Raw genomic sequence first — 24,667 nt, 5'->3', positions numbered from 1 at the left:
TGTGCTGGGGGAGCAGCACGGCAAAGAAGGACTCATCCAGGCTGGAAAAACTAATCAGGAAGGCTGGCTCTGTGGTCGGCATGAAGCTGGACACCCTGGTGACAGTGGCAGAGAAAAGGACATTAAAGATGCTTCTGGACATTATGGACAATGCTGGGCATCCTCTGCACTCGGTCGTAAATAATCAGAGGAGCCTATTCAGCGACAGGTTGCTTCTCCCAAAGTCAAGAGCCAACAGACTTAAAAACTCCTTTGTCCCACACGCCATCAAGCTGTTTAACTCCTCGTTAGAGGAGAGAGGGAGGGGAAACAGGGGGACAAAGGAGGGCGGGAACAACTGAGCTGTAGTGCTTTTTTTCCTCCACTGTGCAATACTCGCAATATTTTTTCTTATATTCGACTGTGTATATCCTTGCTCTCATTCCCGTTTATTGTATCTGTCGGTGCTGCGCTACTGGAAACTGAATTTCCCGGAGGAACCCACCCAAGGGATTAATAAAGTTTCATATAATCTAATCTAATCTTTCAAATGATGAAGTCATTATATATGCATATAATTGCTTTGATTGCTCCAAGTACTCTGTTCTAAACAGGTCAATGTCAAAGACTGCAAATATCCCAGGCACACAACTCTGATTGTGAGCACAGAAGCCCCACCCACTGATTCAACCTTCTGTTTGCAGAGGTTAGCCAATCAGAAGGAAGACTGTTTAAAAGGAGCCCGATATTAGAGAGGGAAGAGTAAAACAGATTTTTTCAGACAAAAGTTGAAATACAGGACTTCACTAAGGTCCCATATTTTGAACTGTGAGTAATGTGAAGCTACTCCTTTAGTCCAATAATAAAATACTGAGCTTAAATTGAATAAAATGTGGTCAAAACATAAATCCATTCAACTACTTATCAAAGTGGAAAGACCAGGGGCTCATCTCAGATGACATTTGGTGAGAAGCATGGTAATTCCTAGACAACGATTTTGAATCACAATGATGAATTAACCTACTGTAAGCCATTTTCACACATGCTCTGTATCCCAGAACTTATTTAGACGTTACCAGATGGAAGTGCAAATGTCTGGTGAAGTCAGATGGGCCATCAGCTGGTCTTTAACCTGCCAGCTTCCCAGCATAAAGTCAGTGTGATATCTTATGAAGCTCATGTGAGAATATAGCAGGTACTTCATAATGAACACATGGGCATCATGCACTCATGGAAGTACATGTGTGAATCTCCAAACCTGGTCTAGAGTCTCGAGCAAATATAGTTTTAAAGGGAGAAAAAAAATGGGAGCGAACTAATGCAAACTGGAACAGGGAAAACACACAAACTACACACAGAAATGGCCTGGCTCTTACGAGTAGACCAGAGTAGTTGGTCAAAAGTTGTATTATTTTTGGATGAAAGGATCATATCATATCATCATAGAAAAGTTCAGACATGTAATTAAAAGATCTGTTGGGAAATATTATTCTAATCTATCCATTTATAAGCTTTGTTAAAAGGATGGCAGGTTATTATTATTAACGCATAACCGTAACGTTATTACAGTAACAAAACGACGATTTATTTTGATATATTACTGAGAAAATATGTCAATGATATCTAACAATGTTCATATTTTTGATCTGATATTACCGGGGCAAGGTGAGGGAGGTTTGAGGAGTATGTTTAAATAGTTTCCTTATTTTGTGTTATTATAGTTTGTATTATATTTTCTTTTATGGCAAAAATATAATAAAAAGACTGTTCAACAAAAGAAACGCCCTGGTCGTCCAGCATCTTTAATCTCTGAACCGTTTAGCTGCAATTTGACAGTGCTAACCACTGCACCACCCTGCCTCCCAAGAAACACATTTGTAAGCCTTTATTACCTTCCGATTTCCACCTCCCCAGTATAGAATTGTTTTCTGCGGAGCTGTAATGTATACTTGGGTAATGGTTAGAGCGAACATCAGTGGAGCTGAATAATTTATGTAGCAGAGGATAATAAAAGAAAAAAAGCAAGAAAAAGAGGAGCACAAAGCACATACAGCATATACGAAACTTCTGGCACTTCTGGAAAAAAATGTGCTTAGGCATAATGGAAAAGAAATGAACTTTTCATGCATTAGCTGTGCTGCTGTAAAAGGAAGTGAACCCTGAGGCAGAAGGGAAATCTGAAAGGAGAAAAGAAATGGGATGAAATAGAAACTGAAAGATGAATGTCAAGGAAATTCAATGTGTGTGCTTTGGACTTTACACATGTGTGCACATGTGGTTGTCTCTGAGTACTCCAGTGTGTCACAAAATCATAGGTGCTATTGGATTCCTCAGGCAGAGCGTTTCCCTGGCAACAGTGACGTACCCTTCTCCTCCGACTTTGGTGATCTTGAGACGAAAGTCCACGGAGTTGAGGTTGGGGGGCTTCCATTTGAGGATGTCGTCACACCTTCCAGGCTTGTACCTCTGTGGAGGAATCCAAACCCCAACAAAATTACAATGTGGCAGACACTTTGGAATAAAAATACATGAAATGTACCTTCAAAGAAGGGGCGGGGCCTATGCGGAGTAAATTTATGTGTGCGTAAAACACAAGAGAATTAACGGTTGAATAATTCATGAGCTGAGCAGAATTTTTCACACAGTCACAGCTAATGAGATGAAAACCCTCATACAAGTGAACCTCTATTAAGACGCACTGTTGGCATCAAACTAATTGATCTCGGGTTATAAATTAGCCTTCGAGTATCGAAAACATCATAAAATGCAAACAAGCGCCTGAGTGAAAAAAGAGAGAACTAATTAGAAAATTTGCACGCACTGCAAATTTGAAAAGAAATGATTAAAGATGAAAAATTTATGGTGGGAACACCAGAATAGAAGAGTAAATATAAATTTGACAAAGTATTATGCATAGTGATTCAACATGATTACATTCTTCACATCACTGCTGCGTTTCACTGCGCAGCAACATATGACACACGGCGAACAACATGCTTCTCTCCATCGCTTCGATTATTCATGCACGCCTGACATTTCAGAAGGGCATGAATCAAAAGAAGTGAAACATGAGAAATGTAAAGGCATGACGGGTGGAGGCGGGAACAGATGACCAGATTCTGTCACTGTCAGGTTGCCCAGTAACAGAAGTCTACTCCAAGGAAATGTGTGGAAAACAGACAGGATTCCTCAGGAGAGCCTGCACCGTCACACACATGACTAAATTACTAAATAAGGAGTTCCTGCTCAACCCACGTAATGCCCCCATGGCAGTACTATAGAAAAGAAATGTAAATCAACACAGTATGAGAGAATCATCACTAAAACCTGCCCTGCTCCTTCGTGAACGAGAACAAGAAGCCTGGTGTCTGAGTTCAGCAAGCTAACAGTTTTCAATCAAGCCAAGCCGATATCTCTAGGAAGTATAAAAGTATACCTAAATCGTGTGACTCTGTGGTCAATTTTCAAGGACATTGCTGGTGGTACAATATGTTTTCTGAGCCTGCGCAAAGGCAAAAAAACATTTATACCTGTTCCAAATAATGACGCCTCATGGAGCTGTCCAAGAGCTGTCTTTTATATCTCCATTTAGGTAATTTAATAAATGTGCAAAAGGGGTTACGTGTTCAGAGATTTGAGCAGTCTCTCCTTTCATAAACTCACGGCACGAGCAATATTTTATTTGTTGTTTGAAGAATGAAAAAAAGCAAAGAAAAAGGGAATAATAAAAAAAACCAAAAAAACCCTAAGTACATCCTTAGCTCTGTGGTTACAATTCTGACCATTAACTGAAAGATCTTAATTCTGGTCAGGGTAATTTGTGTCTCTCTAAAGGTTGAATACAAACCAATTATCATTTTATGTTCTGCTGGAGAAAGACATGCAGATAGAATAGAAAAGACTTTGCATAATGTGCCAACACTAAAGCTCTGCTCATAGGACTAGCATTCACTGGGGAGCGCCAGTTATCTGGAATAACAGTGGAGGTTGTGTGTGAACCACATTTTGTGCAATTCTTTCAAGTTTGTAATTTAAAAGCTAAAGAACTCCAATTACCTGCCATAATTTATTAAACACGGAGATCCTGCGCTTACATTAGTCCCGTGTGAATGTGAATCTTTGTGATATGGGCTCTGTATTTTCCCCAGATATTTCTTATCCAAGCACGTCTTCTGAAACCTTTCAGTCAAGAAGTTTAGAGCCTCTGCTGGCGACTATAAATGAAAGCTGAGATATTGGGTGCAAATTCATGAGGGGTCATGGAACGACACATCAAGGGGACACACTCAGAATAAAGAAGCATAAACCACAACAAACAGTTAAAAAATGAATTAGTATTTTATTGTTATCTTCACCTATCAACTAACGATATCTGTTTTACCCATTTAGAAAGCCGCTGAAGGTGGATGAATTGTATTCCAGCTGACATTCCATGAAAACCAGGGTACACTTTGGAAAGACGGGTTCTAACCTTAACCTTATCTTCTGTTACAAGAACCCTCTGCATGCTCTCTTTTACTAAATCATGAACGTCCTCTGCGGTCTTGCTATAATTCCTTCTGCCTGGGAGGATACTTTGTCCAAACCATCTCAGTCTTGCTTCTCTCTCTAAAGCTTGATTTAGACTCTACGTCCTAACTTACAAAGAAACTGGAAATTTCTTTTATCCCTACACCGCAAGCTTCCATGCCATTCAAGTCTTTATTGTGTGTGTTGACCAGTCTTGCAGTTGCATCATAGACTTAAAACTGGTTTCCAGTTATGGAAATTAAGTTGTAGATCTGACGCAGAAATGTAACTCACGTTTTAACCACGCAACCTGAGCTGTCTCTGACCTCATTTCTAATCGTATCCCTCCTGGTCACGGCAATGAAAATATGAGGATCTTCAACTCTGTCACCTCTAGCTCCACCTCCTGTCTTTAGTCTGTTAGTGCCACATCTCCAAACCATGAACAACATGTTATAAACCTTCTCTTTTGTTCTTGCTGCTACGTTCTAATAAATCCTTCCTGACACTCATCTCCATTCAATCCACACTGCCTCACTTCTTCCTTTCTGTGCACTGGACATTGCTTTGGATGGTTGACGCCAGGTATTTAAACTCATCCACCCTCATTTCTTCTATTCCTTGCAACTTCATGTTTCCACCTGCCTCCTTCTCATTCTTCCTAGCTTCTACTGACTTTCATCCCTCTTTTCTCCAGTGCATACCTCCACCTCTCCAGGTTCTCTTGCACCTGCTCCCTACACTCCCAAAGAAACAAAACAAAACAAAAATAACTTTCAGTCCTGTAGACAGCCTCCAGGTCTAAAAAGTGATGCTAATGTGAAAGTCCCTTTAACTTCTATTCTTTCTAGATCACCTAGAGTCAAATAAATGATAAAGCAGGTACGGTTTAGGGTTGAGCTAATTTGTGACTGAGAAGTCGCTATCCGGTCGTTAAGTCTGACGTCACTAGCCGTGTCTGGGCCTAAACTCCGCTGCAGGTCCATATATCAAACGATCACTATGGCATTACTGAGAGTTAAAAAACTGTCTAAAGTCTTTCACCTTTAATAAAATGATCAGCGTTCTGCTCTACCAGGTGTAACAATTGAGTTTAACATCCAGGCATCCACGGGCGACCGTGGCTCAGGGGGTTGGAAATCGCATCTGTAACCGGAAGGTCACCGGTTCGATCCCTGGGCTCTCTGTCCTGGTCGTTGTGTCCTTGGGCAAGACACTTTACCCTACTTGCCTACTGGTGTTGGCCAGAGGGGCCGATGGCGCGATATGGCAGCCTCGCTTCTATCAGTCTGCCCCAGGGCAACTGTGGCTACAACTGTAGCTTGCCTCCACCAGTAGGCATGTGAGAGAATGTGAGAGTGAATGAATAGTGGTATTGTAAAGCGCTTTGGGTGCCTTGAAAAGCGCTATATAAATCCAATCCATTATTATTATTATCCATAAAAACGGAATTTATGACATTTAACGGAGTTAGAAGTTAGCAGGGAGTTAGCTCGCTAGCTTCTATCTAAATACAATATAGCATGTCCTGACTGCAGGGTTTTGGAAACAAATTAAAACGTACAGCTCTGTTATCACTTCCAGCATAAATGAAGACAGAAAACTAAACAGCAGTGACGTTTGTAGGGTTACTGACGTTTGGCTAGCTGGTATATAATGATGTGCTACATGACCGCTAGCGACACAGCTATGTTAGCAAAATATAAACAAGCCAACTTTTTTCCCACTCGATAAAAGTTAACGTGAGTGGTCAGGAACAAATGTAATTGCATGGCAGGATGCTGTAAAAGGACCAAACTTCAGCCAGGAGAACAACTGAGATAATCCATCCACAATACGAGGTTAGTCATTCATATACTGCTGCATGGGCTGGGCTGTAGTTACATCCTAAGGTTTTAAAAACTGAGCTTAAATAAATGATTAGCGGTAATAAAAGCCGAGGGAGGTCAACAGGGATCACTGACTGTTTTAGGAGCTTTTTGAGATTAAATAGAAGAAAATACAAAACATTAAACATGTTAACAACACAAAAGCCATATTCAACGCAGACTACTTTAGGCCCGGAAGTAGGATTCGTCACGTCATCACTTAACGACCGGATTGTACATCTTATAAATGTGCTATAGAGCTAACACGGAGAAAAGCATCATTATGAGATTCCTGTACTGATGGAAAACTCTGAAGATAACTTTATAAACTGGTTGACATGAGGTCAGATTGACTTTATCATTTCTGGTGTAAAGAGAAGGGACCACAAGTGTTGGGCGTCCTCCAGCTTTGTCCACCGTGGAGCTCTTAGTGTGGGAGGTGGCCTTCGTGTGCCTTTGAAACCAACACACGCTATAACAGCTTTTCGTGGTATTGAGCTAGACAGGAGGAAAAAGACGGAGTGGCTCTTTTACAGAGCCTTGACTGAGTACATCTTTTCTTCTGAAAATGTGGGTGTGGAAAGGAACATTCTTCAGTATAATTAGTTATGCTATGCAGCACAGGTATCAAAATAAGCATTAGAAAATTACTTATATCACTTTTGCAAAATAAAACATGAAATCTAAGAACTACATGGTCAACAACTGTTGATAAAATGACTTTATAAGTGAGCTGAAAAAATAAATTAATATGGTGCCAACTTGTAAAGTGCTAGAATAGAGAAGGGCAACAACGTTTGCAGGTACTGTGGGTCTTAAAACTGACAGAACCTGTCAAGTTAATGAATGGCCGGACCCCCATAAAACTCATTGCCCCGTGGGATCTATTGAGGCTTGCTCCCAACTCTGCATACTAAAATGTGCACGCTAACATTTTCAACCGAAGTTATATTTGCTTTAAATGAATGCATGCCAGCAGAGCCATAGCAACAACCTCATGAAAGCCCAATCAAAGATAAAATAAAGAGTCAACCTTTAAATTCATTTCTAAATGGAAAAAGTGCTGCCTGCTGAACCTGTGCTTTCATTACTATTGGCAGTTTTATCAACAAGTGACTGCACATGCAAAACAAGAGCTTTATTATTGAAGTGCAAAACAGACCTTCAGACCCGATCGTACATTGAGGAACTCATCTCTCATCTATCAAATTCATTTTCAGGTAATGATGTTCCATTGCATACAAATTGCTTGCTGTTTCAAGTTAGAAATTCAGAGGCTGCTGGTGTCAGCGTGAAGGGAAGGAGAAGACAAAATGGGGGGAGATGCACAGCTTGAAAGCAGACGAGTGGCTGTATAGTGTCATTAATTTTTAAAAAGGACAGAATAAAACCAAAACAAATGTCTATATCGAGTGTGGAACAAACGATTTAGCTTAACGTTTACTCCAGGAATATCTTGCATTAGTCAACACACTGAACAAAACATGGCCTAAGTTTAGTGTTGTAAATCTACTTTCAAACTTGTGTACAATGTTTTTGCTCACATATAAAGCCAAGACTTTTTTCCATTTCTTTGCACTGGTGCCCTTTTTATGTCAGAGTAAAGCGAGGTGGCTTCAAAGCAGTTGTCAGACGTTCGTCAATGTCTGAAGAATCAGGCCTGGGCTTTGACCAGAGTTACTTTTTCTTACTCTCTTTTTTTTTTTTGTAAGATGTGGCACCTGGAATTAGGGCTGGGCCATATACCGTTCACGGTAATACCGGTATAATGTTGGGCAACGATAAGAAAATGAAATATCGCGATAGAATATGGGTAAAACGCACATGCGCAGTGCCTTTGTTTTCATACGCACATGGCGGAAAAAGCATGCCGGCGACGCAGAATGAGAAGGGCGAAAGCGGATCGTTAAATGAAACGGATGAACCAGAATTGGTTTGAAAAAATGCTGCAGCTTCAGTGGTGTGGAACTGGTTTAGCTTTCGTTCGTCAGATACACAACAAAGCACTATTTTTGGTAGCACATGCTAGCGGGCCGTTGTTATTACCGTGTTTTTTGGAAAATACGGCACACTTAAAATCAATCCTTTGATTTTTCTGAAAATCGACATTGCCCCTTATAATTCCGTGTGCCTTATGTATGAACTCTGGTTGTGTTTACTGACCTCGAAACAATTTTATGTGTCACACGGTGCTGGAAAATGTTTAGTACGACTTGGCTAAGCTATGAACCTGCACCACTTGATGGGCATTATGGCTATCGTAGGCAGGAGCCTCGCGGAGTGATACGTACTGTGCTTCAACATGATATTACCGTATTGTGTGTGTATAACCTCTTTTGAAGTTTTGTGGATATTATACATGGTTATGCTGAGGGTATGTCGGCCATTTTCCACTGGAAATGCCTTTTGGTTAAACTGTCAGCAAGGATTTTGCATTTGCACTGTTAAATTTTTATATAACTTTAATGCACATAAAAACAGCTGCTTGTTTAAGTGAAAATACGTTGATTTTTTTTTTGCACGAATAAAGTTGTGGAGTTGTAAAGTATTTTGTCTAGTGTCAATTATATCGTCAGTTATATCGTTATCGCAAATTTTCAAATGTATATCGTGATAAATATTTTTGGTCATATCGCCCTGCTTTACCTTGAATTCAGAAGCCTGGACATATGATGGACATTTACTTATTGCAAATTTCCCAAAAATCTCCTGCACTAATTACAGACTAGTGCAATTGATCGAAAAAAAGGAATGTGACTGGACAAATGATTGTTACTACGTGTGATGAATTTGCAATCTCATTGCCTCGGCAATGGCTCCTTCGAAAAACTGGACCAGGTCTTCAAAATGATTTTGGCACCTCAGACATCAATGACACAGAGTTTGTATGTTATCATTTTGTGACTGGAGTTGGAAATGACATGCAATCTGTTTATGATAATACGGTGATTATCAGAGCCATTAAGGACTGTTTTCAAAAGTTTTGGAAAATTCGTTTGGGGAAAGTTGCGCAACAAAATCAGCTCAGGCCAAAACCTGCTCCAGATTGCAGTGGCAGCTTTAGTTCTTCGTGCTGGAACAAGTTTGTCATGAAGATACTTTAAATGTTAATAGACTATTCGGACTTTTTCTTTTCCTTTCTTTGTTGTTATTTTTCTGTTGTTAGCTCATGTGGCCTTTGTCAGTCAACAAACTTGAATAATAGTCAGCAGCTTATGTGTCTCCAGGAAAATGATGTATCTATTTTTTCCACTGTTAGTAATGAATCAAATGAAAATACGTCTATTGTGTGAAAACAATATATAGAGAATATGTAGCTCATGTCTTGCCATCTCTATTTTAATATGTTTTGGTTTCTTCTTTAAATTCTACACCTCTACTGCCCTGTACTCCGTCTCCTTATCTCTTGTCTGAAGGCTCTGGATAAAAATACTAAACATTATAATTGGGCCAGCTTTCGGAAATCCCAGCATGATGACACTGTAGGCTGCAATGCAGCCAGGCCTGCTTACTTTGCAGTTTTCTACTTTAACAAACTTCAGCTTTTTGGGGACCAAAATAAATAATTAAATGGAGTCTACAAAACTACCACAGAAAACTTCTCAACCTCCAATATTAAAAAAAAAAAAAAAAAAGAGACAGGCAGAGAAAGAGGGAAAAATGCACCTGCAGTCTTTGCTTTAGCCCAAAAAGTAAATTTCAGCTCCTTTAGAAATCTTGAGCTCATAAAAGTCACCAAAACAAACATGATTAACTATTACTTTTTATAAGAGCTTGACATGTTATCAGAAAAATATCTTTATCACAATATCACTATTGTGATAAAGCTACTTTTAACATAAATTAAACACTTTGTTGTGACTGTTGGTGCTTAACCACTGACCTTCACTGATCTCAGCAAAGAGAAATAAAAAAAACTGAGAGGAGGAAAGGAAGCAACATGAGAATTTAAATAAAATAACTGCAAACAGACAATGTTATTGAATTGCTGCAGATCAGAGATTTGTTACCCTTTCAGTCTAGAAATAAATGTCTGTATTTGATCTGGTGCAATCATATTTTCACTGGGAGAAATCTACCTCTGTCACTTTCACTGTGGCACAGAATTGTGAGAAAAACAGCAAAGCTGAATATCAATATTCAGGACCCCTGCTTTTTTTTTATTTTTTATTAATGTACACTATCATGTACACACGCTACTTAAACACACTTCCCCCAAAGAAATTAAAACTAATTCAAATTCAATTCTTTTATTTCAATGTTTTTATGTTTAGCACATAAAAATTATCTGGTAATCATCTTAAAATTAGGTAAAAGCCTAACCTCAAATGATCAACACCGCATGACATATTGCACAGTACCCCTATTTAATTCACAAAAACCAAGCAGAAATGTGGAGGCATTGTATGAAAAACTAAGTGCATGGCTCAATAGACGATAAGCTGAATGACTATATCAGTCTTTCACAGCACTGTGGAGGAATTTCCCCCCACTTTTCTTTATAATGTTGGTTCAGTTCAAAGGTGTGCAGGCATTTATGTATGTACAGCTCTTAAGGACCCCTCGGAGCATTTTAATCACAAAGAGGTCTCTTTTTAACAGAAGCATTGCAATGCCTTGATTCTTTTCTCTTCAGCCATTCAGTTGTAGATTTGCTGCTGGACTTGGGATCAATTTCATGTTGCACGTCAACAACCAACAATACCAAAAATTAAATACTTGCCAAAACGCAGTTTTAACTGATGGCTAGCCATATGAAACATCCAAGGATGACTAAAGAATTGCGATCAAATGTCAAAGAAATGTTAATGCTTGTACTATGTTTCATGGGAAGCTATTTGATTGCTGCTGAGACATTTAAACTCAAGCAGAGGATATGCTGTCTACAGCTTCTCATACATATATTCTTTAAAAGCGTCCAAATCATATGAATGGTTTCACAGACACTAAAGCTTGAATATGAAAAGGAAAAATAAAAGAAGAAGCATCCACATTTTCATCCAACTTTAGCGTAATATTCCCCAGGTATGACATCATATAGCCAATCTACATTAACTTTTTTCCTAAAGTTTAGAACGTCTGAGTTTATATGATTGCACAGCTACTAAAATCTACATACTGTAAATATTTATCCTGAGGGTTAGAGCAGGGCGATATGACCAAAAATATTTATCACGATATACATTCGAAAATTTGCGTTAACGATATAACTGATGATATAATTGACACTAGACAAAATACTTTACAACTCCACAACTTGATTCGTGCAAAAAAATAAAATAAAATAAAAAAATCAATGTATTTCACTTAAACAAGCAGCTGTTTTTATGTGCATTAAAGTTATATATATACACAGCTGTAATGCTCCGACAATCCATCAAGCGGTGCAGGTTCGTAGCTTAGCAAAGTCGTACTAAAACATTTGACAGATTTTCGAGCGCCGTGTACGACATAAAATCGTTTCAAGGTCAGTAAACACAACCAGAATTCATGCATAAGGCACATGGAATTATAAGGGGCACTGTCGATTTTCAGAAAAATCAAAGGATTGATTTTAAGTGTGCCAAAAAACACGGTAATAACAACGGCCCGCTAGCATGCGCTACCAAAAATAGTGCTTTGTTGTGTATCTGACGGACGAAAGCTAAACCAGTTCCAAACCACTGAAGTTGCAGCATTTTTACAAACCAATTCTGGTTCATCGTTTCATTCACCGATCCGCTTTCGCCCTTCTCATTCTCCGTCGCCGGCATGCTTTTTCCGACATGAGAGTATGAAAACAAAGGCACTGCGCTTGCGCGTTTTACCCATATTCTATCGCGATATTTCATTTTCTTATCGTTGCCCGACATTATACCGGTATTACCGTGAACGGTATATGGCCCAGCCCTACTGAGGGTTATGGTATTTATTAAATAAACAAATCCTGTCATCTATGAACTGATTATTTGACAATTACAGAAAGCATAAAACAAATCCAGCCTCTGATTGCTACACAATTATCCATCAACACTTAAGTGCATCTTGAAAAAAGGCTGATTCCTGTGCTTTGAGACACACCACCATAATCAAAGTGAATCTGCCAAATTAGAAGAGAAATCATTCATAATAAATGAAATATGAATTTATGTATAATGCCTGATTTACTGTAAAAGGAAGCTTATTGAAGGGTTTGCGTAAGTACTTTGATTACAGTTTTTTTTTTAATGTCTCAATTTAATAACATTCTTGTCCTTCGAGGCAAGTGTGCGATAAAAAGGCGGGACAAGTCCAATAAATCTGTTCCCAAGAGTAAAGCTTCAGACACACTGGTCTGTTTCTTTGTGAGTCACACTGATGGTTTGAGTGTTGATATGCAAAATGGTGCAGTTGCATTAAAAACAAACCCTCTTGGGAGAAACCGGCTTGAGAAATAAAGGGCAGGGGAAAATCTTGAGGTAAACTGTCTGCGGCTATGACACAGACTGAAGAATAAGTGAGTTTACAGAAACTGATTATACTGATTTATGGAGCAAATAAAATGCGCATTAATGAATGTTGTGCCCTCTAAACTCAAATATCTGTCTCAGATAATCTACAGCAACATCATTCAAAAGCTTTAACTTCACCAGATCCAAACTGTATATGAATCACAGTATTTGCACTGCCTTAGATTTGTGAATACAGCTTAAATGATGTGGTTTAAAAAAAAAATAAGAGAAGAGAAACATTTTTTTTTGTACTTTTTGCACCGAGATCACCATCTGGAGTGTTCCCATAAGCAATTCTGCCATCTGTGGCAATTCCGTTCAAAATCTTTTAATTCCCTAAACAAAGAAAACATATCCCAAGGACACCATGTGTTGGGTGAGATAACGCGACTAGTGACCGATGGCTGCTGTGGCGCTAACCTTTGTGCTAACATTAATGGACATTCACTGAAGTAAGACCCCGCTGAGATTAACCCCGAGACCACCCTAATCCCATTCGCACAAAAAGAGATTAAGGTTGCAAAGGGTTCTGTAGACACGAACACAAATCAATGACTTAGAAAAACAATTTCAATATGAAGGAGTGTTACTGGCTCCCTGCACACTAATGATCGCTGGAGCTGTTGGCAGTAAATGCTTTTTGCTTTCAACCTCTGTGAATATGCCTTTATTGAATGACTAATGTACTTAAAAGACTGTGTACCTTGAGGATAAAGCTGACCAAAAGATCAAAAGCCTTTTGCATAACTTAAACTCTTGGCCTTCTGTTATTTGAGGGAATTTCACAGCCCATAATGTGTCTGTATCTGGAGGCAACCAGTACACATGAGAGAACAGTGCTCTCTCTGTCGCAGTGCATGACTGCATCTTTTTTCCCTTTTACAAAGTAAAAGATAATATTACACAACTTCTCCAAAGTGCTTCTCTCCAGTCATTAATCTTTAATAAATTCTAATGCCAGTCCTCATCTCCTTGTCTGACCTACTCTTTTTACTTGAACTTTAACACCATGCTAGGAGCTCCATAAGGCTGTGTTTGTGTGTTGAGCAGAGGTGCACTTTGAGCTAATGCTATTGAAACTATTTAAAAAACGAAGCATACACAAAAAGACGGTGAACTGTGGCAACCACTAATGCAAGATGTCAATAAAATTCAGTAACTTTTAGTGATGAATTTACACAAAGTATCCAGAAGTGGGCACATACAAACTCAAAAATATTTAAAATTTAAAGCAAATGATTGGTAATAAAAACACCTTTCAAAGTATATGAACTTTGGTAAAATCTGGCAGATTTACATCTAACATTTTTAAATCGACTTTTATTAAAATGAAAAAATAAATAAAAGTTAAAAAAGACCTATACATTAGCAGAGCAATGCTGCTATCATGCCTAAAGCATTAAATCAATGTCACGACTCAAAAAAAGGTGGCAAATATATAGTAAAAACACTACTTTGAGTTACTCTTTTGTTTTATGTTAGAAATCCACAAACGACACAGCTCGCACTGTTTCCTAGTTACAATTTTTTTATTTTTTTTTAAACAAAATTTAGTATACGAGTGGCAGATGCTGCTCTCTTAGTTAAATGGCAAACAAACCTCTCACTAAAGCAGGCTAATCACATCTGGCCAGCACGCAATCCTCTAAATAAGATTAGTCCTGAAGCGAATGAGTGCATCCCAACCATAAATCTGACTAATGTGCAGGTCGGCAGCTCCTAGTTGGCAGCACCCTCACGTGAAAATGGAACTAGAAAAGCCTCAACGCCAGACTGTCTCTGTTTTTGTGTGTGTTTTTTCAAACACATGATGAATTAAGATACATTACAGTACTGAATAACATATTATTGTACCAAACCCTATTAATCATTGAATTCAGATGTTTTGACTCCAAATGCCACAAGTGTATAAAATCAAGTACCCAGCCATGCAATCTGCCTCACAAACATTTATGAAAGAAAGTTGTTCTAAAGACTTCACTCAACCCTCTCAGGCTCAAATTAAACTTTTTGTTGCTAATGCACAAGTCCTGCAGTGGTACTTCTGAGTTAAAAAACTAATAAATTATGTATGTGGGGTATTCAGGTTGTTAGTTTTTAACTGTTGCAAATCGGCAACGCCTGCCTTGAGAGGGTTAATCTGAGCGTGATATTGTTAAAGGTTGCCACCTCCCTGATATAGTCCTCGATCAAACGCAAGTGGTATTATTGTATAGTGGAAGCATTTCGCAACCATATAATGTGCTCAAGTCCTTCATACATCCCCGACTCAGTAACTTTAGAGTTCTAAACCTTCTCTGGCATTAACATCAGCATAATAACTCTGTGTCAGGAGCTTCATGATATGGTTTCCATGGCTGAGGATAGAGCTGGGCGATATATCGAGTTTTAAAAAAATATCGATATATTTTTATATGAGATATAAGATGTGACAATATCTTTTATATCGATATAGTCTATGTTACGTTAAAGCTATACTTGTGGAGCCGCAAGTTTGCCTCTCTTTCGTCCACTTTTGTCTTTACGCAACGTTACTCGGCCTCGCCCCTCCTTCACTGAATACAACTCCCCCTCCTCCCCCATCGCTTCACCTGCAGGAAGCGACAAGACGGACACGGCAAATCCGTTAACGAGTTACTGCGCATCGACCCGTGCGTGGGGCTGGACGCCGTCAACGTGTTAGCTAGCTAACCACGCTAACGAGCTAACCACGCTAACGCCATGCAGCCCAGAGGCGCTGCACAGCCTAAAATCCTTTCATTTTCTCAAAAGTTGACAGCGCGCCTTATGTATGAATTCTGGTTGTGCTTGATGGCCGCGAACCGATTTTATGTGGAACACGGCGCTCAGCAATCTGTCAAAAAATGTTTTAGTACGACTTTGGTAAGCTACGGAGCTGCACCGCTTGATGGACTGTCAGAGCATTACGGCTACCGAGGAGTCTCGCGGAGTGATACGTACTGTGCTTCAACGTAATATTACCCTACTGTGTATAAGGACCATAAATGGCACCTGTTAAGAGACGTGGTTACGAAGAGGATTTCAAACTCAATGCTGTCAGTCACAGAGTAGAAGTTGGGAACAGAGCAGCTGTGAAATCTGTCTTTGTTATTGTGCTCAGCGTCTTTTAGTTTACATTTTGACTGCACAATTGTGAGCTTTTTGTTATGCACAAAAACAACATTGTTTTCTTTTATTTATGGAGCATTATTATTTAATAAATGCTCATAATTTATTTTTGAGTAAATTTTATGTACATCTATGCTCTATGTTAATAAAAGTGCCTGTGTGACATCTGGGACACAGCTTTGACTAAGAACTCTCTTTTTGTTCTTACTTTATGGCTTTAAAAAAAAAAAAAATCGAGATATATATCTTATATCGCCATCTAGGTAAAAAATATCGAGATATGAATTTTGGGTCATATCGCCCAGCCCTAGCTGAGGACGTCCTGTAGGTTTAATATGCAAGTTGTCTACAACTTAGGGTTATCTGCCCTTTCCATGCTGTTATACTTAATTCTTCATTGTAAACATCTGAGGGAAATTCGTTTCTGGTAACTTGTTTTATTTGGTGCAGGCCATTACATATTAGTATTCACTTCCACCTTGATGCTAGATTTCCATCTATACTGCACGCACCAGAAGAAAAGACTCTTCTGTTATCCAAAATCTAAGTACTGCAACACGGAAAGATTTGTTTATTTTTATTCTCTAATATCCAGAACACAGAAAGACACAACTTGAAGTGGTACAACTGTTTTTTTAGTTATAACTTTTGTTCTAGGGTGCTATAAAATAGTGAAACTGGGAGCTATAGTGCTTTCAGCACACAGTAAGACATCGGCAGACTATTTTCAAATAGACCTCAAAACAGCAGGTGAACAGCTTTCCTATTTGTGTTATGTCCAAAGTGTTGTCAGCGTTGTGCCTGTTACCAACCCTAGTGATGGCAGCTTTTATTATTAACTGTTGAGATTGTACCCAGGCTACTATCACGCTGTTCGGAGTGGTTAGATGCATGCTAAATAATCAACTCCCGTTAAAGCAGAAGTATATCATAATTATTTATCTCCGTCTAGAGCAGATGGATAGAAATTCGTTCAATATAAATAAAAACAGACATTGTTACATAATATTTTCCATTTCCCTTCTATTTGCGTCATCATTTAGTCAAACACTTGTCATCTTTTTGGGTTCCAGCCCATTAGTTTGCCTGGCTTTGCAGGGAGGAAGTAGCTGCTGACCTTCAAAGTTTGGCAAGATTTCATTCGCAGATATGTGAAACAGCTGAAGAACATTTCTTAAAAGACGATTCAATCACGAATCAAACTGAGTACAGACACTTGGAAAAATCTCTCTTACAGTGCACAGCCTTTCAGTGATGTGAAAGGATTTCTATCCATTTCAAAAGGTGAGACTTATACAGGGGAGGGAGTGAAAAAAGGCACCTGACAACAAATTGTTTGAACAATGACCTGTCTATGCAATCAGTTTTCTCATTGGAGATCATTTGCACCTGATGATTCCCTTCCTGGCTGCTGAACAGCAATCATTTCAATTCTGTAAACCACGGCTGCCAAAACAAATCACAAACCCCAGTTGACAGCATCGTCCTAATCCATGACTGGGATGCAGATGATGTGGCAGTTTCCTCTGAAGGTTTTTCAAATTCTCAGACACATACATAGTGACGTCAAAGGAGCCAGTGTGCTTTCAACACCCTCCTCCATATCGCATTTCACAGAGGCTGCAGATGACTATATGATCATAAATCAATGACTAGCTGCACAATAAAAAAAACAAAACAAAACCGTAGTGCTCTGATTCCAAAACAATTTCTGATAAAGACTGTAAATAATTTATAAATAATGATAAGGATAATATAATATAACAGAACAATTTTTCAAAGAGTTAAAAAAACAAAAACAAATTCAGAAATAATAAACCCTAAATCTAATTGGGATTCTTTCTTTCATGAGAGAGAAAAGAGTAACCCAACCACATTCATAAGGAACCAAAATGCAAATGCAAATCAAAAGGAGAAAACTGAAATTGGAAAGATGATACTGCTGAAGGACCAAAACACCTGCAAAACATAAGAAATTTATTGCACCATACTGACTGAGACAGTGATGCATCAATTAAGCAGGCTCTGTGAAACTACTTGGGAATGCAGATGGTGGAGGAAAAGTGCAGCTGTGTAAACCTGCCTCCAGTAAATTTCTTTGCCAGATTTCCTGAGAACTGTGGCTACAAAACGGGTATAGCTACAGTTATCCTAAATGATAATTACTTCTTAAGTCATGAAAAACAGCAAGAGGGAGAAACACACCGACTGTGTTTTGTGGTTAAATCTATGATCGATTTAGAATTCAGGTTATTTTTTGCAGGTTTGCAGCCCTATTGTGTTGATTCTGCAATCTCAATGAGAATTCCCTTTACAACAGAGTTAATATTTTATTTTTTTGTGACTAACAAAGAGAAATTATGCTCACCAACAATTAACCAGTGAAGTTTAGTTTTCGTGGTTCTCTAAATTTAAGTGAATTTGAATTTAATTTTTGTAGCCAGAGAAAAATCTGTAAGATTCAGACTCAGACAACTGGAGACCCGACGACCAGGTAGTCGTTCTTGTTATACTTAGAACTTTGAAGTCTGCCTCCTGGTGCGCATGTGTAGCTGCTGCACTGTGATGTAATGTCTGTGGATGAGTCCATGTGATCACAAAAAACAGGCAGGCGTAAGGACATCTATATGGACCTTTGCATGCATCGTCTGAAATTACAGTTCCAGCTTTAGGTCCCAGTCACACAGGCCCAGAGACCGGTCAGCTACTCCCTGGCAGGGAGGACTAGGAAAAACATACATTCCTCAACCAGATGGCGACGGACTGCAGACGGTTGATGGCAATCACTAAGTACTGCAACAAAAACCTCCTTGAGATTGCTTTGGTCATGAGCAGATTGCCTTGATTGCCCCTAGTTGGTGACTTGTCTGTAAACACTGTCTAACTACTCCGTAAGCATTTAAGATACAAAACCAGAAATGGAAACTGCTTGTGGTGACCGACTGAATTCTAGTCATGCGTGTCTGAGGCCTAAAGAAAGCAATCCAGTGTTGCTTTCCAGTGTCACCCTATTTCTTTTAAATAGTTGCATATTTGTATGAAAAATGTTGGCTTTTATTACACACTATGATAGCTCTAATATAAATCAGCTTAATTGCAATTCAATGGCTTCCACATAGCTATGCTAATGGGAACAGAACCTCATTATGGTACCAATTTCAGGAAAACCCTCAGAAATGGATTTTTAGAAGCTTTTAACTTCCATGTAAATGATCTACTGTACATTAGAAGAAGTCTTGATAATCATGAGTTGTAATCTGTGAGTAACTAGGCAATAGTTATATCTATCTATCTATATACATATATACACATATACACATATGTACATATATATATATATATATATATATATACACACATATACACATATATATACACATATACATATACACACATATACATATATACACATATACATATATACACATATATATATATATATATATATATATATATATATATATATATATATATATATATATATATATATATATATATATATATATATATATATACACATATATATATATACACATATATATATATATATACACATATATATATATATATACACATATATATATATATATACACATATATATATATATATATATATATATACACACATATACACATATATATATATATACACATATACACATATATATATATATACACATATACATACATATACATATATATACACATATACATACATATACATATATATACATATACATATATATACTAGGGGTGCAACGATACACAAAATTCACGGTTCGGTTCGGTTCGATACTTTGGTGTCACGGTTCGATATTTTTTCGATACAAAAAAATGTTCATGCATTTTTAATTTGTCATTTATTAAAATTATAAATATATATTTTAACTCAAAAGTACAGTTTTTAAATTTAACCCTAACCCTTGTGCGTGTTTTTTATTTTGACAGCGAATGCGCACCTGCGGACCACTTATGTGCAGCCCTGGTTATTTAGCTCATCATATCGCAGCCACAGAAATTCTTTTGTCCATGAAACCATAAAGCTGCACTTTCTTTTTGCCTTATAGACTGATTTGTCATAACTTCTCCGTTTTGTGGTAAGCTTTTCTTTGGCTGTCACTTCTTCACCCTGACCTGTCTTATTTGGCTCAGCAGAACTGAAATGCTTTTACACACGCACTCACATAAGCTCAGCGATTCTCTGCGCGATCAACCTCTCACATGTTTAAGCTGCGGGAGATTTCACTTGTCATGTTTGCATAGTAAGCTAACGATTGATAAGACGATGTCAGAGGAATTGGTGCACAAATTATCATCACTCACAGATCAGTGCTGTCGCTCTCTATACACAGTTCGCAGGATTGCAAAGTGAAAGCAAAAAAACAAGCGCAAATTCAAACGCGACTTCAATATGTCACATATTGACAGTGGCTCACCGATGCCAATGACATAATTACCCAGCTACATTTCTGAAAGAATGCAAAAGCATTGACATATATTTTTCGTACAATAGCCCGACGGGCAGGGAAGAGATAGATTTTGGTAGCCCGACTGAAAAAAAATCGCTAGCTCCGGGACGTCGGGCTAGCGATATTGCAAGCCCTGTATCTGATTGAGGAATCACTCATCTTTGGAAAAGAGAGTTTATTACAGAGAAATGTCTCTTTCCAAAATAAAAGCTATACTATCCGCTTCTTCTGGGCTATATTCTCAGCAGCATAAGGAGAATCATGTGCTAACAGCTGTCTAAATGACTCGGCTAAAGTTAGTAGCATGCTTGTTGTTTTTGTCTTTGCACTAGGATGATGTCGGCGTAAACGTGCAGTCATATTCGTTGTGTTCCCACTAGTGCTTTCAGGTTAATCTCGTTGAAATGACCTTAACGCCACAACACGGCAAATCTTGCTCCGTGCATGGGGCTAGACGGCCAACACGTTAACGAGCTAACTGCGCTAACACACTAGTTCACACCAATGTAATTGAGCATTGCATGGCACATCCAACATACTGTTTTACTTTAGTCCATGACTCGCTTACCTTCAGGGTCATACGTCACATGAAAACCAAAATAATTCCAAACGCCAGATCTGAATGAGGTTCAATTTGCTTGTTGCAAGCAGAGCTTAACTTCTGTCTCGCTAGCTTGCCCTGCGCTCTTCCTTCTGATGATGCTGTCTGTGTTGAGCGCTCAGTGGATCTGCGCTGGACAGTGCAGCCTAGGCGGAGTAGTCGAACACAGATTCACTGAGCGCTCAACACAGACAGCATCGTCAGAAGGAAAATTGATAAAATAAATTACAAATGTTGTATTGTTCGATACATATGCGTACCGAACCGAAAGCACTGTATCGAACGGTTCAATATCGATACGAATATCGTTGCACCCCTAATATATACATATACATATATATACATATATACACATACAGATATATACACATATAGATATACACATACAGATATATACACATATAGATATACACATACAGATATATACATATATATACACATACAGATATATAGACACATATAGATATATATACATATATATAGACATATATAGATATATAAACATATACATATACATATATACATATATAGATATACATATATAGATATACATATATAGATATACATATATAGATATACATATATAGATATATGTACGTACATATACAGATATATGTACGTACATATACAGATATATGTACGTACATATACAGATATATGTACGTACATATACATATACATACGTACATATACATATACATACGTACATATACATATACATACGTACATATACATATACACACGTACATATACATATACACACGTACATATACATATACACATGTACATATATATATACACACACATATATATATATATATATATACACACATATATATATATATACACACATATATATATACATATACATATATATACATATACACATACATACATATACATATACATATACATATATATACATATACATATATATACATATACATATATATACATATACATATACATATACATATATATATACATATACATATATATACATATACATATATATATACATATACATATATATACATATATATACATATACATATATATACATATATATACATATATATACATATACATATATATACATATACATATATATACATATACATATATATACATATATATATATATATACATATACATATATATACATATATATATATATATATATATACATATACATATACATATATATACATATATATATACATATACATATACATATATATACAGTGGGGCAAAAAAGTATTTAGTCAGCTACCGATTGTGCAAGTTCCCCCACTTAAAATGATGACAGAGGTCAGTAATTTGCACCAGAGGTACACTTCAACTGTGAGAGACAGAATGTGAAAAAAAAAATCCATGAATCCACATGGTAGGATTTGTAAAGAATTTATTTGTAAATTAGGGTGGAAAATAAGTATTTGGTCACCTCAAACAAGGAAAATCTCTGGCTCTCACAGACCTGTAACGTCTTCTGTAAGAAGCTTTTCTGTCCCCCACTCGTTACCTGTATGGATGGCGCCTGTTTGAACTCATCATCTGTATAAAAGACACCTGTCCACAGCCTCAAACAGTCAGACTCCAAACTCCGCCATGGCCAAGACCAAAGAGCTTTCGAAGGACACCAGGAAAAGTATTGTAGACCTGCACCAGACTGGGAAGAGTGAATCTACAATAGGCAAGCAGCTTGGTGTGAAAAAATCAACTGTGGGAGCAATCATCAGAAAATGGAAGACGTACAAGACCACTGATAATCTCCCTCGATCTGGGGCTCCACGCAAGATCTCATCCCGTGGGGTCAAAATGATCATGAGAACGGTGAGCAAAGATCCCAGAACCACACGGGGGGACCTGGTGAATGACCTGCAGAGAGCTGGGACCAAAGTAACAAAGGTCACCATCAGTAACACACTACAACGGCAGGGAATCAAATCCCGCAGTGCCAGACGTGTTCCGCTGCTGAAGCCAGTGCATGTCCAGGCCCGTCTGAAGTTTGCCAGAGAGCACATGGATGATACAGCAGAGGATTGGGAGAATGTCATGTGGTCAGATGAAACCAAAGTAGAACTTTTTGGTATAAACTCAACTCGTCGTGTTTGGAGTAGAGATGGACCGATCCGATATTACGTATCGGTATCGGTCCGATACTGACCTAAATTACTGGATCGGATATCGGAGAAAAATAAAAAATGTAATCCGATCCATTAAATATCACGAAAGCACCTCGCAAAACTTGCAGCACGCCGTAACTCACCTCAGAACGTTAGCAGTCGGAGCAGTATGCATCACGTGATAGAGCGGCTGTGGCATGCCGGACATGTGGAGCTTCGCTAGCAACCTGGCATTTCATCTCCGACAAAGTTATCCCCGAGAGAAGTAAAGCAAGTGTGTAAGTCCATCTCTGAATGTTTGTAAAGCATTCCCACGTTAAGCTTAACAAGCGACTGCCTCTCGCTCTCCGGCTGCTACTTCAATCGTGAAACTGCTAATGATCAGCTGATCGGCTTTTCTGTCGGGAGTCCGTGTCTCTTGTTTGTTTTTGGCCCACTTTGCACCAGAAAGAGGAAACCAGCGGCTGAACAACAGCAGAACGTTTAAGCTTGATAAGCTGTTGTTAGAATTTATTTAATATTTCTTTCTACACCAGGATCTTTTTCTACGTAGCTGACGCTGGTAACTGTGCAGGGGCGGATCTAACAAAGTTTAGCCAGGGGGGCCGATAGGGCATGAACAGGGAAAAGGGGGCACAAAGACATACTTTTCTTTCTTATTCTCATTTAAAATGTCGAGCTTTTAATAAATAATTATCTGACACCCAAAGTTTTAATTTGATGTAAAATGAATAGAAGTCAATTACTGTATATAGTGACTATTAAGTCTAATATATACCCTAGTAAGCTATAGTACTTTTTACTTTGGGAAGGTACCATCTGTGCAGTCTGCAATTTTGTTGAAGAAAGATGTTGAATCTATTTAATATTTCTTGAAAAATAATTGATTTCTGTGCATTTTTTTTCACACTGCATCAAATTAAGGTTGATTACGTCGATTAAGCATCATAAGGTGGAGCGTGAGGGGTGGTTCCTTATTTTTTATTTATTTATTTTTGTTGTTGCTGGGAGTTGGAACCCTATTAGTTAGGTTGCTTAATATTTATGCTAAGTACTCTTTAAAATACCAGAATAGGGAGGATGGTGTAGGTCTAAGTTTATTAGATTGATCAGTATTGCTGAACTATGAAATATTTTTTTTGTATACAGGTATAACAGAATAGCTTTAGTGTAGTTGTTGTTTTAAACTTGAGTATGAACTTGCAGACTTGCAAAATGCAGCAAGATATTTTAAAAAACAGTTTTGTTGATTAAAAAACACTATATCGGATTCATATCGGTATCGGCAGATATCCAAATTTATGATATCGGTATCGGTATCGGACATAAAAAAGTGGTATCGTGCCATCTCTAGTTTGGAGGAAGAAGAATACTGAGTTGCATCCCAAGAACACCATACCTACTGTGAAGCATGGGGGTGGAAACATCATGCTACGGGGCTGTTTTTCTGCCAAGGGGACAGGACGACTGATCCGTGTTAAGGACAGAATGAATGGGGTCATGTATCGTGAGATTT

General features: G+C 38.0%; 1 protein-coding gene across 1 annotated transcript in view; it reads right to left on the bottom strand.

The window, feature by feature from the left end:
• The window catches only part of rngtt (RNA guanylyltransferase and 5'-phosphatase), a 117,999-nt gene that overhangs the window by 19,673 nt on the left and 73,659 nt on the right, over positions 1-24,667 (bottom strand). Inside the window, exon 13 of the mRNA XM_026143578.1 lies at positions 2,345-2,445. Coding sequence (XP_025999363.1) covers positions 2,345-2,445 — 101 coding nt within the window. The remainder of the gene's footprint in view (positions 1-2,344; positions 2,446-24,667) is intronic.

Source organism: Astatotilapia calliptera, chromosome 15, assembly GCF_900246225.1.
Source record: "Astatotilapia calliptera chromosome 15, fAstCal1.2, whole genome shotgun sequence".
Classification (NCBI taxonomy): Eukaryota; Metazoa; Chordata; class Actinopteri; order Cichliformes; family Cichlidae; genus Astatotilapia; species Astatotilapia calliptera.
Note: the sequence above shows the minus strand (reverse complement) of the source record. Positions and strands in the feature narration are given on the sequence as shown.